Source organism: Telmatherina bonti, assembly GCF_933228915.1.
Source record: "Telmatherina bonti genome assembly, chromosome: 23".
NCBI classification, from domain to species: domain Eukaryota; kingdom Metazoa; phylum Chordata; class Actinopteri; order Atheriniformes; family Telmatherinidae; genus Telmatherina; species Telmatherina bonti.
Genome location: NC_136632.1, coordinates 32,942,142 through 32,962,021, shown reverse-complemented (window position 1 = coordinate 32,962,021; position 19,880 = coordinate 32,942,142). Strand labels below are relative to the sequence as shown.

Sequence of the window (19,880 nt, the reverse complement as noted above, 5' to 3'; positions counted from 1 at the left end):
CTGCCTGTATAACTGTGTTTACCTGCCTGTCTACCTGCACATATACCTGTGTGTTTACCTGCCTGTATACCTCCATGTTTATCTGTGTTTACCTGTGTGTTTACCTGCCTGTATAACTACGTGTTTACCTTCCTGTATACCTCCGTGTTTACCTGTGTGTTTAACTACGTGTTTACCTGCCTGTATACCTGCCTGTATACTCCATTTTTACCTGCATGTATACCTGTGTGTTTACCTGCGTGTTTACCTTTCTGTATACCTGTACATATACCTGTGTGTTTTCCTGCCTGTATACCTCCATGTTTATCTGTGTTTACCTGTGTGTTTACCTGCCTGTATAACTGTGTTTACCTGCCTGTCTACCTGCACATATACCTGTGTGTTTACCTGTCTGTATACCTCCATGTTTATCTGTGTTTACCTGTGTGTTTACCTGCCTGTATAACTACGTGTTTACCTTCCTGTATACCTCCGTGTTTACCTGTGTGTTTAACTACGTGTTTACCTGCCTGTATACTCCATTTTTACCTGCATGTATACCTGTGTGTTTACCTGCGTGTTTACCTTTCTGTATACCTGTACATATACCTGTGTTTACCTGCCTGTATACCTCCGTGTTTACCAGCAAGTTTACCTGTGTGTTTACCTTCCTGTATACCTGTGTGTTTACCTGCATGTATATCTGTGTGTTTACCTGCGTGTTTACCTGCATGTATACTTGTGTGTTTACCTTCCTGTATACCTGCGTGTTTACCTGCCTTTTTACCTGTGTGTATACCTACATCTTTACCTGTATTTACTTGCCTATTTACCTGTCTGTATACCAGCGCATATACTTGCGTGTATAACTGCGTGTTTACCTTCCTGTATACGTGTATTTACCCTCGTGTATATGTGCGTGTTTACCTGCGTGTATAAATGAGTGTTTATCTGCGTGTTTACCTGCCTGTTTACTTGCGTCTATACCTCTGTATTTACCTTCGTGTTTACCTACCTTTTTATCTGCGTCTTTATCTGTGTGTTTACCTGTGTTTTTATCTGTCTTTACCTGTGTGTTTACCTGTGTTTTTATTTGTCTTTACCTGTGTGTTTACCTGCCTTTATACCTGCTTTTTCACTGGCGTGTGTAAATAAAGCTGCTGATTTCTTTGGTTTTGTTCTTAGACATACAAACCCCATTGTCGAGAACGGACAGACTCATCCTTGTCAGAAAGTCATCCAGGAGGTAAAAATTCTGAACTTACCTGGAAGACTCATTTGAATATTTATAGAGTAGGAATAAACCCGACTCACCTGTAGATCTGGCCGGTTTTGTCGGAGACGCTGAACACTCACCAGGCTGACAACCGGATTGTGGAGCGATGCTGCCGCTGTCTCAGGTTTGCTGTTCGATGTGTTGGAAAAGGCTCCGCCTCCTTGCTGCAACCTCTTGTCACTCAGGTGAGTTCCATCTGAGCCGTCTGATGACCAATCAATGATCATCTATTCTGACCACTGACATCAATCTTCATCCATTACCATGGAAACCCTGACTACCTATTTACTGTCCTCAGATGGTGAATGTGTACCAGGTGTATCCGCACTCCTGCTTCCTGTACCTGGGCAGCATCCTGGTGGACGAGTACGGAATGGAGGAGGGCTGCAGGCAGGGACTGCTGGACATGTTACAGGTAAGGCCTTACTTGGTGGGTTGGGTCAGGACTAGAACAAAAACCTGCTCGTATAGAGGCGTGGACAGTCTGAGGTTCTGAAGGAGGACTCAGGTCCTCGATGGTCTCTGCCTTTCCTTTAGACCTGTAGTGACGTCATACGATTTCAAAATCATTGTAACAGAATGAGGATGATAATAATGGTGATGACAATAATCATGACAACAATAATATTGATATTGATGACAATGGTGATGATGATAAAATTGGTGATGATAATTGGTAATTAGAGCTGCTCGATAATGACAAAAATGGAAAATCTCCATTATTTTGACTGAAATAGAGATATCGATTATTTAACACAATTATCCAGTATTTTTAAACAACGCTGCGCATCATGGTGTTCTAGACTCCGTGTTGTGCATTATTACCGTCTAATGCACGGTTCCGAGTTGTTCAATCCATTTTTACTGCTTATATAGGAACTATTCTACGTTGGCCTGGATGTACGTTTTATGCCAAACAACGGCTGTGAGGCTGCAGCGCGTTTCTCTCATTCACCTGTTAAGGCAGCTGATCTGAACCAGCTGGTTAACAGACCTATTGGTGATGATGATAATTGTGGTGATGATAATGATCATGGTGATGATGATGATGGTGCTGATTATGATAATGATGATGATGATGATGATGATAATGGCGGTGATGATAATGGTGATGATAATGATGGTACTGATTATGATAATGGTGATGATGATGATGGTGATGATGATGGTGCTAATTATAATAATGATGGTGATGATGATAATGGTAATGATGATGATGATAATTGCGGTAATGATGATGGTTCTGATGATGATGATGGTGATGATGATAATGTTGATGTTGATGATGATGGTGATGATAATGGTGCTGCTGATGATAATGTTGATGATGATGATAATGGTGATGATAATGGTGATGATGATGATGATAATGGCGGTGATGATGATGGTGCTGGTGATGATGATAATGTTGATGATGATGATGATAATGGTGATGATGATGATAATGGTGCTGCTGATGATAATGTTGATATTGATGATGATGGTGATGATGATAATGGTGATGATGAGGATGCTGGTGCTGATTATAATGGTGATGATGATGGTGCTGTAGCACCATCATCATCACCATCCTAGTGGTGAAAGTAGCACCTGGACTTGCTGGTCCTGGTGCTCCTAGTGGTCCCGGTGTTCTTAGTGGTCCCTGTGCTCCTAGAGGTCCTAGTGGTCCCGGTGTTCTTAGTGGTCCCGGTGCTCCTAGAGGTCCTAGTGGTCCCGGTGGTCCCGGTGTTCTTAGTGGTCCCGGTGCTCCTAGAAGTCCTAGTGGTCCCGGTGTTCTTAGTGGTCCCGGTGCTCCTAGTGGTCCTAGTGGTCCTGGTGGTCCCGGTGTTCTTAGTGGTCCCGGTGCTCCTAGTGGTCCTGGTGTTCCTGGCGTTCTTAGTGGTCCCGGTGCTCCTAGTGATCCTAGTGGTCCCGGTGGTCCTGGTGGTCCCGGTGTTCTTACTGGTCCCGGTGCTCCTAGTGGTCCTAGTGGTCCTAGTGGTCCCGGTGCTCCTAGTGGTCCTGGTGGTCCTAGTGGTCCCGGTGGTCCTAGTGGTCCTGGTGGTCCCGGTGTTCTTAGTGGTCTCGGTGGTCCTAGTGATCCTAGTGGTCCCGGTGGTCGTAATGGTCCTAGTGGTCCCGGTGGTCCTGGTGGTCCCGGTGTTCTTAGTGGTCCCTGTGCTCCTAGTGGTCCTGGTGGTCCCGGTGTTCTTAGTGGTCCCGGTGCTCCTAGTGGTCCTGGTGGTCCCGGTGTTCTTAGTGGTCCCGGTGCTCCTAGTGGTCCCGGTGGTCCTAATGGTCCTGGTGGTCCCGGTGTTCTTAGCGGTCCCGGTGGTCCTAGTGATCCTAGTGGTCCCGGTGGTCGTAGTGGTCCTATTGGTCCCGGTGTTCTTAGTGGTCCCGGTGCTCCTAGTGGTCCTGGTGTTCCTGGCGTTCTTAGTGGTCCCAGTGGTCCTGGTGGTCCCGGTGGTCCTAGTGGTCCTGGTGGTCCCAGTGTTCTTAGTGGTCCCAGTGTTCTTAGTGGTCCCAGTGATCCTAGTGGTCCCGGTGGTCGTAGTGGTCCTATTGGTCCCGGTGTTCTTAGTGGTCCCGGTGCTCCTAGTGGTCCTGGTGTTCCTGGCGTTCTTAGTGGTCCCGGTGCTCCTAGTAGTCCTAGTGGTCCTGGTGGTCCCGGTGGTCCTAGTGGTCCTGGTGGTCCCAGTGTTCTTAGTGGTCCCAGTGTTCTTAGTGGTCCCAGTGGTCCTGGTGGTCCCGGTGTTCTTAGTGGTCCCGGTGGTCCTAGTGGTCCTGGTGGTCCCGGTGTTCTTAGTGGTCCCGGTGCTCCTAGAGATCCTAGTGGTCCCGGTGGTCCCGGTGTTCTTAGTGGTCCCGGTGCTCCTGGTGGTCCCGGTGTTCTTGGTGGTCCCGGTGCTCCTAGTGGTCCTGGTGGTCCCGGTGTTCTTAGTGTTCCCGGTGCTCCTAGTGGTCCTGGTGGTCCTAGTGGTCCCGGGGGTCCTAGTGGTCCTGGTGGTCCCAGTGGTCGTAATGGTCCTAGTGGTCCCGGTGGTCCTGGTGGTCCCGGTGTTCTTAGTGGTCCCGGTGGTCCTAGTGGTCCCGGTGGTCCTAGTGGTCCTGGTGGTCCCGGTGTTCTTAGTGGTCCCGGTGGTCCTGGTGGTCCTGGTGGTCTTAGTGGTCCCTGTGGTCCTAGTGATCCTAGTGGTCCCGGTGGTCCTAGTGGTCCCGGTGGTCCTGGTGGTCCCGGTGTTCTTACTGGTCCCGGTGCTCCTAGTGGTCCTAGTGGTCCCGGTGCTCCTAGTGGTCCTGGTGGTCCTAGTGGTCCCGGTGGTCCTAGTGGTCCTGGTGGTCCCGGTGTTCTTAGTGGTCTCGGTGGTCCTAGTGATCCTGGTGGTCCCGGTGGTCGTAATGGTCCTAGTGGTCCCGGTGGTCCTGGTGGTCCCGGTGTTCTTAGTGGTCCCGGTGCTCCTAGTGGTCCTGGTGGTCCCGGTGTTCTTAGTGGTCCCGGTGCTCCTAGTGGTCCTGGTGGTCCCGGTGTCCTTAGTGGTCCCGGTGGTCCTTGTGGTCCTGGTGGTCCCGGTGGTCCTAATGGTCCTGGTGGTCCCGGTGTTCTTAGTGGTCCCGGTGTTCCTAGTGATCCTAGTGGTCCCGGTGGTCCTGGTGGTCCCGGTGTTCTTACTGGTCCCGGTGCTCCTAGTGGTCCTGGTGTTCATGGCGTTCTTAGTGGTCCCGGTGGTCCTAGTGGTCCTGGTAGTCCCGGTGTTCTTAGTGGTCCCGGTGCTCCCAGTGGTCCTAGTGGTCCTGGTGTTCCTGGCGTTCTTAGTGGTCCCGGTGCTCCTAGTAGTCCTAGTGGTCCCGGTGGTCCTAGTGGTCCTGGTGGTCCCAGTGTTCTTAGTGGTCCCAGTGTTCTTAGTGGTCCCGGTGGTCCTAGTGGTCCCGGTGTTCTTAGTGGTCCCGGTGCTCCTAGTGGTCCTAGTGGTCCTGGTGGTCCCGTTGTTCTTAGTGGTCCCGGTGTTCTTAGTGGTCCCGGTGGTCTTAGTGGTCCCGGTGGTCTTAGTGGTCCCGGTGGTCTTAGTGGTCCCGGTGGTCCTAGTGGTCCTGGTGGTCCCTGTGTTCTTAGTGGTCCCGGTGCTCCTGGTGGTCTCGGTGGTCCTAGTGGTCGTCCCAGTTGTCCTAGTAGTCGTCCCGGTGGTCTCGGTGGTCCTAGTGGTCCCGGTGGTCCTAGTGGTCTTAGTGGTCCTGGTGCTCCTATTGGTCCTGGTGGTCCCGGTGTTCTTAGTGGTCCCGGTGGTCTTAGTGGTCCTGGTGGTCCTGGTGGTCCTTGTGTTCTTAGTGGTCCCGGTGCTCCTGGTGGTCTCGGTGGTCCTAGTGGTCGTCCCAGTTGTCCTAGTAGTCGTCCCGGTGGTCTCGGTGGTCCTAGTGGTCCCGGTGGTCCTAGTGGTCTTAATGGTCCTGGTGCTCCTAGTGGTCCCGGTGGTCTCGGTGTTCTTAGTGGTCCCGGTGCTCCTAGTGGTCCCGGTGGTCCCGGTGAGCTCGGTGGTCCTGGTGGTCCTAGTGGTCCCAGTGGTCCTAGTGGTCCCAGTGGTCGTGGTGGTCTCGGTGGTCCTAGTGGTCCCGGTGGTCCTAGTGGTCTTAATGGTCCTGGTGCTCGTAGTGGTCCCGGTGGTCTCGGTGTTCTTAGTGGTCCCGGTGGTCCTAGTGGTCCCAGTGGTCGTGGTGGTCCCAGTGGTCTTGGTGGTCCCGGTGCTTTACTGTTGGCCCTGTGCTGGAGAGCTTCATGGAGCTCCCGGACTGAAATGGGTGAATCTCGGTCCGTTCATGTTTTAGTTTTGGAAAGTTTCTGTGATAAAGAAATGGATCAATGTTCTGTTGTGGTTTGTGGACGTTGTCGATGTTGTCAGGTAACGTTTCCGTCTAGAGGATTGACGGACTGGATTGTGTTGTATGATGGCAGTAATGATGATGACGATAATGACCGCGGTCATGAGTACATTAATGACGATGATTATAACAATGATAATAACCACGGTGATGATAATGACGATGAGGACGACAGTGATGATGATTTCATCCTCCTGCAGGCTCTGTGTATGCCGACCTTCCAGCTGTTAGAGCAGCCCAACGGACTGAGGAATCACCCCGACACCGTGGACGACCTGTTCAGACTGGCCACCAGGTGAGCCTGCAGCTCTTCGCCATGGCAGCAGTGAGCTCAGTAGCTTCTGTGTCCAGAGACGAGTCAACACTCATCTGGAAGGATCATTGGTGTTGAGATAGTTCTGCCACCAGGGGGCAGACTTTCACCACCATCATTGGTTTTCTCCATGCTCTGATGAGGTTCCTTGTTAGGTTCTTCTGAGTCCTGATTGGTTCTGTGCACACACACAGACAGCAAGTCAGCTGGGTGAGCAGGAAGGTTCTGATCAGGATTTCTGGAGGCCTGGATCATGGGATTAAATCCAGAACCCCCGTATGACCTCCATATCCGTCCATCAGTCATTTCCTGTTGGATCTGAAGCTTCAGCAGGAGACCAGACCCAGGTCTACAGCAGGAGACCAGACCCAGGTCTACAGCATGTGACCCGACCCAGGTCTACAGCAGGTCTACAGCAGGAGACCAGACCCAGGTCTACAGCAGGTCTACAGCAGGAGACCAGACCCAGGTCTACAGCAGGAGACCAGACCCAGGTCTACAGCAGGAGACCAGACCCAGGTCTACAGCAGGAGACCAGACCCAGGTCTACAGCAGGAGACCAGACCCAGGTCTACAGCAGGTGACCAGACCCAGGTCTACAGCAGGTCTACAGCAGGAGACCAGACCCAGGTCTACAGCAGGAGACCAGACCCAGGTCTACAGCAGGAGACCAGACCCAGGTCTACAGCAGGTCTACAGCAGGAGACCAGACCCAGGTCTACAGCAGGAGACCAGACCCAGGTCTACAGCAGGAGACCAGACCCAGGTCTACAGCAGGAGACCAGACCCAGGTCTACAGCAGGTCTACAGCAGGAGACCAGACCCAGGTCTACAGCAGCAGACCAGACCCAGGTCTACAGCAGGAGACCAGACCCAGGTCTACAGCAGGAGACCAGACCCAGGTCTACAGCAGGAGACCAGACCCAGGTCTACAGCAGGAGACCAGACCCAGGTCTACAGCAGGAGACCAGACCCAGGTCTACAGCAGGTCTACAGCAGGAGACCAGACCCTGGTCTACAGCAGGAGACCAGACCCAGGTCTACAGCAGGTCTACAGCAGGAGACCAGACCCAGATCGACAGCAGGTCGATAGGTCTACTTCCCTCCGTCCCATGACGACTCCGTCCCATGACGACTCCGTCCCATGACGACTCCGTCCCATGACGTCTCCGTCCCATGACGACTCCGTCCCCTGACGTCTCTGTCCCCTGACGTCTCTGTCCCCTGACGACTCCGTCCCCTGACGTCTCTGTCCCCTGACGTCTCTGTCCCCTGACGACTCCGTCTCATGACGTCTCTGTCCCCTGACGACTCCGTCTCATGACGTCTCTGTCCCCTGACGACTCCGTCTCATGACGTCTCCGTCCCATGACGACTCCGTCCCATGACGTCTCCGTCCCATGACGACTCCGTCCCATGACGTCTCCGTCCCATGACGACTCCGTCCCATGACGTCTCCGTCCCATGACGTCTCCGTCTCATGACGACTCCGTCCCATGACGACTCCGTCCCATGACGTCTCTGTCCCGACGACTCCGTCTCATGACGTCTCCGTCTCATGACGACTCCGTCCCATGACGTCTCCGTCCCATGACGTCTCTTTCCCGACGTCTCCGTCCCATGACGTCTCCGTCCCCTGACGTCTCCGTCCCATGACGACTCCGTCCCCGTCTCATGACGTCTCCGTCCCCCTGTCTCATGACGACTCTGTCCCATGACGTCTCCGTCCCCCTCTCATGACGTCTCCGTCTCATGACATCTCCGTCCCATTATGTCTCCGTCCCCTGACGACTCTGTCCCCTGACGTCTACGTCCCATGACGTCTCCGTCCCATGACGTCTCCGTCTCATGACATCTCCGTCCCATTATGTCTCCGTCCCCTGACGACTCTGTCCCCTGACGTCTACGTCCCATGACGTCTCCGTCCCATGACGTCTCCGTCACATGACGTCTCCGTCCCATGACGACTCCGTCCCATGACGTCTCCGTCCCCCTGTCTCATGAGGTCTCCGTCTCATGACATCTCCGTCTCATGACATCTCCGTCCCATTACGACTCTGTCCCCTGACGACTCCGTCCCATGACGTCTCCGTCCCCGTCTCATGACGACTCCGTCCCATGACGTCTCCGTCCCCTGACGACTCCGTCCCATGACGTCTCCGTCCCCGTCTCATGACGACTCCGTCCCCGACGTCTCCGTCCCATGACGTCTCCATCCTCGTCTCATGACGACTCCGTCCCCTGACGACTCTGTCCCCTGACGTCTACGTCCCATGACGTCTCCGTCCCATGACGTCTCCGTCACATGACGTCTCCGTCCCATGACGTCTCATGACGACTCCGTCCCATGACGTCTCCGTCCCCCTGTCTCATGAGGTCTCCGTCTCATGACATCTCCGTCTCATGACATCTCCGTCCCATTACGACTCTGTCCCCTGACGACTCCGTCCCATGACGTCTCCGTCCCCGTCTCATGACGACTCCGTCCCATGACGTCTCCGTCCCCTGACGACTCCGTCCCATGACGTCTCCGTCCCCGACGTCTCCGTCCCATGACGTCTCCATCCTCGTCTCATGACGACTCCGTCCCATGACGTCTCCATCCTCGTCTCATGACATCTCCGTCCCATTATGTCTCCGTCCCCGACGACTCCGTCCCCGACGTCTCCGTCCCCGACGTCTCCGTCCCATGACGTCTCCGTCCCCCTGTCTCATGACGTCTCCGTCCCATGACGTCTCCATCCTCGTCTCATGACGTCTCCGTCCCATGACATCTCTGTCCCCTGACGTCTCCGTCTCATGACGTCTCCGTCCCCTGACGTCTCCGTCTCATGACGTCTCCGTCCCCCTGTCTCATGACGTCTCCGTCTCATTACGTCTCCGTCCCCTGACGACTCCGTCCCCTGACGTCTCTGTCCCCTGACGTCTCTGTCCCCTGACGACTCCGTCCCCTGACGTCTCTGTCCCCTGACGACTCCGTCTCATGACGTCTCCCTCCCCCTGTCCCATGACGTCTCCGTCCCCTGACGACTCCGTCTCATGACGTCTCCCTCCCCCTGTCCCATGACGTCTCCGTCCCCTGACGACTCCGTCTCATGACGACTCCGTCCCATGACGTCTCTGTCCCCTGACGACTCCGTCTCATGACGTCTCCCTCCCCCTGTCCCATGACGTCTCCGTCCCCTGACGACTCCGTCTCATGACGACTCCGTCCCATGACGTCTCTGTCCCCTGACGACTCCGTCTCATGACGTCTCCCTCCCCCTGTCCCATGACGTCTCCGTCCCCTGACGACTCCGTCTCATGACGTCTCCCTCCCCCTGTCCCATGACGTCTCCGTCCCCTGACGACTCCGTCTCATGACGTCTCCCTCCCCCTGTCCCATGACGTCTCCGTCCCATGACGTCTCCGTCTCATGACGTCTCCGTCCCATGACGTCTCCGTCTCATGACGTCTCCGTCCCATGACGTCTCCGTCTCATGACGACTCCGTCCCATGACGTCTCCGTCCCCCTGTCTCATGACGACTCCGTCCCATGACGTCTCCGTCCCCGTCTCATGACGTCTCCGTCTCATGACATCTCCGTCCCATTACGTCTCCGTCCCCTGACGACTCTGTCCCCTGACGACTCCGTCCCATGACGACTCCGTCCCATGACGTCTCCGTCCCCCTGTCTCATGACGACTCCGTCCCATGACGTCTCCGTCCCCGTCTCATGACGTCTCCGTCTCATGACGTCTCCGTCTCATGACGACTCCGTCCCATGACGTCTCCGTCCCCGTCTCATGACGACTCCGTCCCATGACGTCTCCGTCTCATGACGACTCCGTCCCATGACGTCTCCGTCCCCGTCTCATGACGACTCCGTCCCATGACGTCTCCGTCCCCGACGACTCCGTCCCATGACGTCTCCGTCCCCGATGACGTCTCCGTCCCATGACGTCTCCGTCCCCGATGACGTCTCCGTCCCCGATGACGTCTCCGTCCCCGATGACGTCTCCGTCTCATGACGTCTCCGTCTCATGACGTCTCCGTCTCATGACGTCTCCGTCCGATGACGTCTCCGTCCCATGACGTCTCCGTCCGATGACGTCTCCGTCCCATGACGTCTCCGTCCGATGACGTCTCCGTCCCATGACTTCTCCGTCCGATGACGTCTCCGTCCCATGACGTCTCCGTCTCATGACGTCTCCATCCCCCTGTCTCAAGACGTCTCCGTCTCATGACATCTCCGTCCCATTACGTCTCCGTCCTCTGACGACTCCGTCCCATGACGACTCTGTCCCATGACGACTCCGTCCCATGACGACTGTCCCATGACGACTCCGTCCCATGACGACTCCGTCTCATGACGACTCCGTCCCCTGACGTCTCCGTCCCCCTGTCTCATGACGACTCCGTCCCCTGACGTCTCCGTCCCCGTCTCATGACGACTCCGTCCCCTGACGTCTCCGTCCCCTGACGTCTCCGTCCCCCTGTCCCATGACGTCTCCGTCTCATGACGACTCCGTCCCCTGACGTCTCCGTCCCCCTGTCTCATGACGACTCCGTCCCCTGACGTCTCCGTCCCCGTCTCATGACGACTCCGTCCCCTGACGTCTCCGTCCCCGTCTCATGACGACTCCGTCCCCTGACGTCTCCGTCCCCGTCTCATGACGACTCCGTCCCCTGACGTCTCCGTCCCCGTCTCATGACGTCTCCGTCTCATGACGTCTCCGTCCCCTGACGACTCCGTCCCCTGACGACTCCGTCTCATGACGACTCCGTCCCATGACGTCTCCGTCCCCGTCTCATGACGTCTCCGTCTCATGACGTCTCCGTCCCCTGACGACTCCGTCTCATGACGTCTCCGTCCCCGTCCCATGACGACTCCGTCCCATGACGTCTCCGTCCCATGACGTCTCCGTCCCCGACGACTCCGTCCCATGACGTCTCCGTCCCATGACGTCTCCGTCCGATGACGACTCCGTCTCATGATGTCTCCGTCTCCTGACGACTCCGTCTCAAGACGTCTCCGTCCCCCTGTCTCAAGACATCTCCGTCCCCTGACGTCTCAGTCCCCTGACGACTCCGTCCCCCTGTCTCAAGACGTCTCCGTCCCCTGACGTCTCCGTCCGATGACGTCTCCGTCCCCGACGACTCCGTCCGATGACGTCTCCGTCCCCGACGACTCCGTCCGATGACGTCTCCGTCCTCCTGTCTCATGACGACTCCGTCCCATGACGTCTCCGTCCGATGACGTCTCCGTCCGATGATGTCTCCGTCTCCTGACGACTCCGTCTCAAGACGTCTCCGTCCCCCTGTCTCAAGACGTCTCCGTCCCCTGACGTCTCAGTCCCCTGACGACTCCGTCCCCCTGTCTCAAGACGTCTCCGTCCCCTGACGTCTCAGTCCCCTGACGACTCCGTCCCCCTGTCTCAAGACGTCTCCGTCCCCTGACGTCTCAGTCCCCTGACGACTCCGTCCCCCTGTCTCAAGACGTCTCCGTCCCCTGACGTCTCAGTCCCCTGACGACTCCGTCCCCCTGTCTCAAGACGTCTCCGTCCCCTGACGTCTCCATCTCATGACGTCTCCGTACCCCTGTCTCATGACGTCTCCGTCCCCTTGTCTCATGACGACTCCGTCCCATGACGTCTCCGTCCCCCTGTCTCATGACGACTCCGTCTCATGACGACTCCGTCTCATGACGTCTCCGTCTCATGACGTCTCCGTCCCATGACGACTCCGTCCCATGAAGTCTCCGTCCCCCTGTCCCATGAAGTCTCCGTCCCCCTGTCTCATGACGTCTCCGTCCCCTTGTCTCATGACGTCTCCGTCCCCCTGTCTCATGACGTCTCCGTCCCATGACGACTCTGTCCCATGACGTCTCTGTCCCCTGACGACTCCATCCCATGACGACTCTGTCCCCTGACGACTCCGTCCCATGACGACTCCGTCCCATGACGACTCCGTCCCATGACGACTCCGTCCCATGACGACTCTGTCCCATGACGACTCTGTCCCATGACGACTCTGTCTCATGACGTCTCCGTCCCATTACGTCTCCGTCCCCTGACGACTCTGTCCCATGACGACTCCGTCCCATGACGACTCTGTCCCATGACGACTCTGTCCCATGACGTCTCCGTCCCCTGACGACTCTGTCCCATGACGACTCTGTCCCATGACGACTCTGTCCTATGACGTCTCCGTCCCATGACGTCTCCGTCCCCTGACGACTCCGTCCCATGACGACTCCGTCCCATGACGTCTCTGTCCCATGACGTCTCTGTCCCATGACGTCTCCGTCCCATGACGTCTCTGTCCCATGACGTCTCCGTCCCCTGACGACTCCGTCCCATGACGTCTCCGTCCCATTACGTCTCCGTCCCCTGACGACTCCGTCCCATGACGACTCTGTCCCATGACGTCTCCGTCCCCTGACGACTCCGTCCCATGACGACTCTGTCCCATGACGTCTCCGTCCCATGACGTCTCTGTCCCCTGACGACTCCGTCCCATGACGTCTCCGTCTCATGACGTCTCCGTCCCCCTGTCTCAAGACGTCTCCGTCCCCTGACGTCTCCGTCCGATGACGTCTCCGTCCCCGACGACTCCGTCCCATGACGTCTCCGTCCCCGACGACTCCGTCCCATGACGTCTCCGTCCTCCTGTCTCATGACGTCTCCGTCCGATGACGTCTCCGTCCCATGACGTCTCCGTCCGATGACGTCTCCGTCCGATGACGTCTCCGTCTCCTGACGACTCCGTCTCAAGACGTCTCCGTCTCAAGACGTCTCCGTCTCCTGACGACTCCGTCTCCGTCCGATGACGTCTCCGTCTCCTGACGACTCCGTCTCAAGACGTCTCCGTCTCCTGACGACTCCGTCTCAAGACGTCTCCGTCCCCCTGTCTCAAGATGTCTCCGTCCCCTGACGTCTCAGTCCCCTGACGACTCCGTCCCCCTGTCTCAAGACGTCTCCGTCCCCTGACGTCTCCGTCCCATGACGTCTCCGTCCCCCTGTCTCATGACGTCTCCGTCCCATGACGTCTCCGTCCCCGTCTCATGACGTCTCCGTCCCATGACGTCTCCGTCCCCTTGTCTCATGACGACTCCGTCCCATGACGTCTCCGTCCCCCTGTCTCATGACGACTCCGTCTCATGACGTCTCCGTCTCATGACGACTCCGTCCCATGACGACTCCGTCCCCCTGTCCCATGAAGTCTCCGTCCCCCTGTCCCATGACATGTCCGTCCCATGACGTCTCCATCCCGTCTCCAGGTTCGTCCAGAGGAGTCCCATCACGCTACTCAGCAGCAGCATCATCATCCACATCATCCAGTGCGCCATTGCCGCCACCTCTTTGGACCACCGGGACGCCAACTGCAGCGTGATGAAGTTCATGCGGGACCTGATCCACACCGGTGTGTCCAACGATGTGAGTCAGCTGACCAGTAGTGGAGTAGAAGCTTCTACGTCTCCCGTCCTGCTGATATTTCCCTGCTGCAACGCACCTGACTGGCATCAGACTGGGCAGACTGCTGCAGATAATAAACTCCAGTTTGGTGCGAGTCAGGTGCGTTGCAGCAGGGAAACCCCTATTCCTCATCAACTCAAGCCATTCTGTCTTGCAGCACGAGGAGGACTTTGAGGTGAGGAAGCGTCTGATTGGTCAGGCCATGGAACAACACGGCCAGCAGCTGGTCAGTCAGCTGATGCACTCCTGTTGTTTCTGCCTGCCGCCGTACACGCTGCCCGACGTGGCCGAAGTGCTGTGGGAAGTCATGCTGTTCAACCGACCCGTAAGTAGACGGCTGTTCGGCTGCGTTACCTGCGTTAGCTACGTCAGAGTGTCTTTACGCCTACGTCAGTGTCTTTACGCCAACGTCAGTGTCTTAACTCCTACGTCAGTGTGTTTACGCCTACGTCAGTGTGTTTACGCCTACGTCAGTGTCTTTACGCCTACGTCAGAGTATTTTTACGGCTACGTCAGTGTCTTTACACCTACGTCAGTGTCTTTACGCCTACGTCTGTGTGTGTTTACGCCTACGTCAGTGTTTACGCCTACGTCAGAGTGTGTTTACGCCTACGTCAGAGTGTGTTTACGCCTACGTCAGTGTCTTTACGCCTACGTCAGAGTGTGTTTACGCCTACGTCAGTGTCTTTACGCCTACGTCAGTGTGTTTACGCCTACGGCAGTATCTTTACGCCTACGTCAGTGTGTTTACGCCTACGTCAGTGTGTTTACGCCTACGGCAGTGTCTTTACGCCTACGTCAGTGTGTTTACGCCTACGGCAGTGTCTTTACGCCTACGTCAGTGTCTTTACGCCTACGTCAGAGTATTTTTACGGCTACGTTAGTGTCTTTACGCCTACGTCAGTGTCTTTGCGCCTATGTCAGAGTTTACGTGTACGTCAGTGTCTTTTCGCCTACATCAGTGTCTTTAGGCCTACGTCAGAGTGTGTTTACGCCTACGTCAGTGTCTTTACGCCCTACGTCAGTGTCTTTACGCCTACGGCAGTGTCTTTACGCCTACGTCAGTGTCTTTAGGCCTACCTCAGAGTGTCTTTACGCCTACGTCAGAGTGTGTTTACGCCTACATCAGTGTCTTTACGCCCTACGTCAGTGTCTTTACGCCTACGTCAGTGTCTTTACGCCTATGTCAGAGTGTCTTTACGCCTACGTCAGAGTATTTTTACGGCTACGTTAGTGTCTTTACGCCTACGTAAGTGTCTTTACGCCTACGTAAGTGTCTTTACGCCTACGTCAGAGTGTGTTTACGCCTACGTCAGTGTCTTTACGCCTACGTCAGTGTCTTTACGCCTACGTCAGAGTGATTACGTCTACGTCAGTATCTTTACGCCTACGTCAGAGTGTGTTTACGCCTACGTCAGAGTGTCTTTACGCCTAAGTCAGTGTCTTTACGCCTACGTCAGAGTGTGTTTACGCCTACGTCAGTGTGTTTACGCCTACGTCAGTGTGTTTACGCCTACGTCAGAGTCTTTACGCCTACGTCAGAGTATTTACGCCTACGTCAGTGTGTTTTTACGCCTACGTCAGTGTCTTTTTACCTACATCAGTGTATTTAGGCCTACGTCAGAGTGTGTTTACGCCTAGGTCAGAGTGTGTTTACGCCTACGTCAGAGTGTGTTTACGCCTACGTCAGAGTGTGTTTACGCCTACGTCAGAGTGATTACGTCTACGTCAGTATCTTTACGCCTACGTCAGAGTGTGTTTACGCCTACGTCAGTGTCTTTACGCCTAAGTCAGTGTCTTTACGCCTACGTCAGTGTCTTTTTACCTACATCAGTGTCTTTAGGCCTACGTCAGAGTGTGTTTACGCCTACGTCAGTGTCTTTACGCCTACGTCAGTGTGTTTACGCCTACGTCAGTATGTTTACGCCTACGTCAGTCTTTACGCCTACGTCAGAGTGTGTTTACGCCTACGTCAGTATGTTTACGCCTACGTCAGTGTGTTTACGCCTACGTCATTGTCTTTACGCCTACGTCAGAGTCTTTACGCCTACGTCAGAGTATTTACGCCTACGTCAGTGTCTTTTTACCTACATCAGTGTCTTTAGGCTTACGTCAGAGTGTGTTTACGCCTACGTCAGTGTCTTTACGCCCTACGTCAGAGTGATTATGCCTACGTCAGTATCTTTACGCCTACGTCAGTGTGTTTACGCCTACGTCAGTGTGTTTATGCTTACGTCAGAGTGTTTACGCCTACGTCAGTGTGTCTTTACTGCTACGTCAGAGTGTCTTTACGCCTAAGTCAGTGTCTTTACTCCTACGTCAGTGTCTTTTTACCTACATCAGTGTCTTTAGGCCTACGTCAGAGTGTGTTTACGCCTACGTCAGTGTGTTTACGCCTATGTCAGTGTGTTTACGCCTACGTCAGTGTCTTTACGCCTACGTCAGTGTTTACGCCTACGTCAGATTGTGTTTACGCCTACGTCATTGTCTTTACGCCTACGTCAGTGTCTTTACGCCTACGTCTGTGTGTGTTTACACCTACGTCAGTGTGTTTACGCTTACGTCAGTGTGTTTACGCCTACGTCACAGTGTCTTTACGCCTACGTCAGTGTTTACGCCTACTTCACAGTGTTTACGCCTACGTCAGTGTTTTTACGCCTACGTCAGTGTTTTTACGCCTACGTCAGTGTGTCTTTACGCCTACGTCAGAGTGTTTACGCCTACGTCAGTGTCTTTACGCCTACGTCAGTGTGTTTACGCCTACGTCAGTGTGTTTACGCCTACGTCAGTGTCTTTACGCCTACGTCAGTGTGTGTTTACGCCTACGTCAGTGTCTTTATTCCTGCGTCAGTGTGTGTTTACGCCTGCGTCAGTGTCTTTACGCCTACGTCAATGTCTTTACGCCTACGTCAGAGTTTACGTGTACGTCAGTGTCTTTACGCCTACGTCAGTGTCTTTACGCCTACGTCAGAGTGTGTTTACGCCTACGTCAGTGTGTTTACGCCTACGTCAGAGTGTGTTTACGCCTACGTCAGAGTGTCTTTACGCCTACGTCAGTGTCTTTACGCCTGCGTCAGAGTATTTTTACGCCTACGTCAGTGTCTTTACGCCTACGTCAGTGTATTTACGCCTATGTCACAGTGTCTTTACGCCTACGTCAGAGTGGGTTTACCTCTACGTCAGTGTGTGTTTAAGCCTATGTCAGTGTGGGTTTACCTCTACGTCAGAGTGTTTTTACGCCTACGTCAGTGTGGGTTTACCTCTACGTCAGAGTGTGTTTACGCCTACGTCAGTGTGGGTTTACCTCTACGTCAGAGTGTGTTTACGCCTACGTCAGTGTGGGTTTACCTCTACGTCAGAGTGTGTTTACGCCTACGTCAGTGTGGGTTTACCTCTACGTCAGAGTGTTTTTACGCCTATGTCAGTGTGGGTTTACCTCTACGTCAGAGTGTTTTTACGCCTATGTCAGAGTGTTTACGCCTACGTCAGTGTGTTTTTACCTACATCAGTGTCTTTAGGCCTACGTCAGTGTGTTTACGCCTACGTCAGTGTGTTTTTACCCAGATCAGTGTCTTTAGGCCTACGTCAGTGTGTTTACGCCTACGTCAGTGTCTTTACGCCTACGTCAGTGTTTACGCCTACGTCAGTGTTTACGCCTACGTCAGTATCTTTACGCCTACGTCAGTATCTTTACGACTACGTCAGTGTGTTTACGCCTACGTCAGTGTCTTTACGCCTACGTCAGTGTTTACGCCTACGTCAGTGTTTACGCCTACGTCAGAGTGTCTTTACGCCTACGTCAGAGTATCTTTACGCCTACGTCAGAGTATCTTTACGCCTACGTCAATGTGTTTACGCCTACGTCAGAGTGTGTTTGCGCCTAAGTCAGTGTCTTTACGCCTACATCAGTGTCTTTACGCCTACGTCAGTGTCTTTACGCCTACGTCTGTGTGTGTTTACGCCTACGTCAGAGTGATTACGCCTACGTCAGAGTGATTACGCCTACGTCAGAGTGTGTTTACGCCTACGTCACAGTGTCTTTACGCCTACGTCAGAGTGTGTTTACGCCTACGTCACAGTGTCTACGCCTACGTCACACTGTTTACGCCTACGTCAGTGTGTTTACGCCTACGTCAGTGTGTCTTTACGCCTACGTCTGTGTGTGTTTACGCCTACTTCTTTGTGTGTTTACGCCTACGTCTGTGTGTCTTTACGCCTACGTCAGAGTGTGTTTACGCCTACGTCAGTGTCTTTACGCCTACGTCAGAGTGTCTTTACGCCTACGTCAGAGTGTCTTTACGCCTACCTCAGAGTGTGTTTACGCCTACGTCAGTGTCTTTACGCCTACGTCAGTGTCTTTACGCCTACATCAGAGTGTGTTTACGCCTACGTCAGTGTCTTTACGCCTACATCAGTGTCTTTAGGCCTACGTCAGAGTGTCTTTACGCCTACGTCAGAGTGTGTTTACGCCAACATCAGTGTCTTTACGCCTACGTCAGTGTCTTCACGCCTACGTCAGTGTCTTTACGCCTACGTCAGTGTCTTTACGCGTACGTCAGTGTCTTTATGCCTACGTCAGTGTGTGTTTACGGCTTCGTCTGTGTGTTTACGCCTACGTCAGTGTCTTTACGCCTACGTCAGAGTGTGTTTACGCCAACGGCAGTGTCTTTACGCCTACGTCAGTGTCTTTACGCCTACGTCAGAGTATTTTTACGCCTAAGTCAGTATCTTTACGCCTCCGTCAGTGTGTTTACGCCTACGTTAGTGTCTTTACGCCTACGTCAGAGTATCTTTACGCCTACGTCAGTGTGTTTACGCCTACGTCAGAGTGTGTTTACGCCTAAGTCAGTGTCTTTACGCCTACGTCAGTGTCTTTACGCCTACGTCAGAGTATCTTTACTCCTACGTCAGTGTCTTTACGCCTACGTCTGTGTGTGTTTACACCTACGTCAGAGTGATTACGCCTACGTCAGGATCTTCACGCCTACGTCGGAGTGTGCTTACGCCTACGTCAGAGTGTGCTTACGCCTACGTCAGAGTGTGTTTACGCCTACGTCAGTGTTTACGCCTACGTCACAGTGTTTACGCCTACGTAAGTGTCTTTATGCCTACGTCAGAGTGTCTTTACGCCTACATCAGAGTGCGTTTACGCCTAGGTCAGTTTCTTTACGCCTACATCAGTGTCTTTAGGCCTACGTCAGAGTGTCTTTACGCCTACGTCAGAGTGTCTTTACGCCTACGTCAGAGTGTGTTTACGCCAACGTCAGTGTCTTTACGCCAACGTCAGAGTCTCTACGCCTACGTCAGCGTATCTTTACGCCTACGTCAGAGTGTGTTTACGCCTAAGTCAGTATCTTTACGCCTCCGTCAGTGTGTTTACGCCTACGTCAGTGTCTTTACGCCTACGTCAGAGTATCTTTACGCCTACGTCAGAGTATCTTTACGCCTACGTCAGAGTGTGTTTACGCCTACGTCAGTATCTTTACGCCTACGTCAGAGTGTGTTTACGCCTAAGTCAGTGTCTTTACGCCTACGTCAGAGTATCTTTACGCCTACGTCAGAGTATCTTTACGCCTACGTCAGTGTCTTTACGCCTACGTCTGTGTGTGTTTACACCTACGTCAGAGTGATTACGCCTACGTCAGGATCTTCACGCCTACGTCGGAGTGTGCTTACGCCTACGTCAGAGTGTGCTTACGCCTACGTCAGAGTGTCTTCACGCCTACGTCAGTGTGTTTACGTCTACGTCAGTGTCTTTATGCCTACGTCAGTGTCTTTATGCCTACGTCAGTGTCTTTACGCCTACGTCAGAGTGTCTTTACGCCTACGTCAGAGTGATTACGCCTACGTCAGAGTGTGTTTACGCCTACGTCACAGTGTCTTTACGCCTACGTCAGAGTGTGTTTACGCCTACGTCACAGTGTCTACGCCTACGTCACACTGTTTACGCCTACGTCAGTGTGTTTACGCCTACGTCAGTGTGTCTTTACGCCTACGTCTG

At 54.2% G+C, this 19,880-nt stretch overlaps 1 protein-coding gene across 1 annotated transcript in view; it reads left to right on the top strand.

Moving 5' to 3' along the window:
* Nucleotides 1-19,880, top strand: part of tnpo3 (transportin 3) — a 129,251-nt gene that overhangs the window by 43,079 nt on the left and 66,292 nt on the right. The window contains exons 15-20 of the mRNA XM_079262948.1: nucleotides 1,165-1,225; nucleotides 1,300-1,440; nucleotides 1,554-1,670; nucleotides 6,310-6,404; nucleotides 13,684-13,840; nucleotides 14,037-14,204. Of these exons, the coding sequence (XP_079119074.1) occupies nucleotides 1,165-1,225; nucleotides 1,300-1,440; nucleotides 1,554-1,670; nucleotides 6,310-6,404; nucleotides 13,684-13,840; nucleotides 14,037-14,204 (739 nt within the window). The remainder of the gene's footprint in view (nucleotides 1-1,164; nucleotides 1,226-1,299; nucleotides 1,441-1,553; nucleotides 1,671-6,309; nucleotides 6,405-13,683; nucleotides 13,841-14,036; nucleotides 14,205-19,880) is intronic.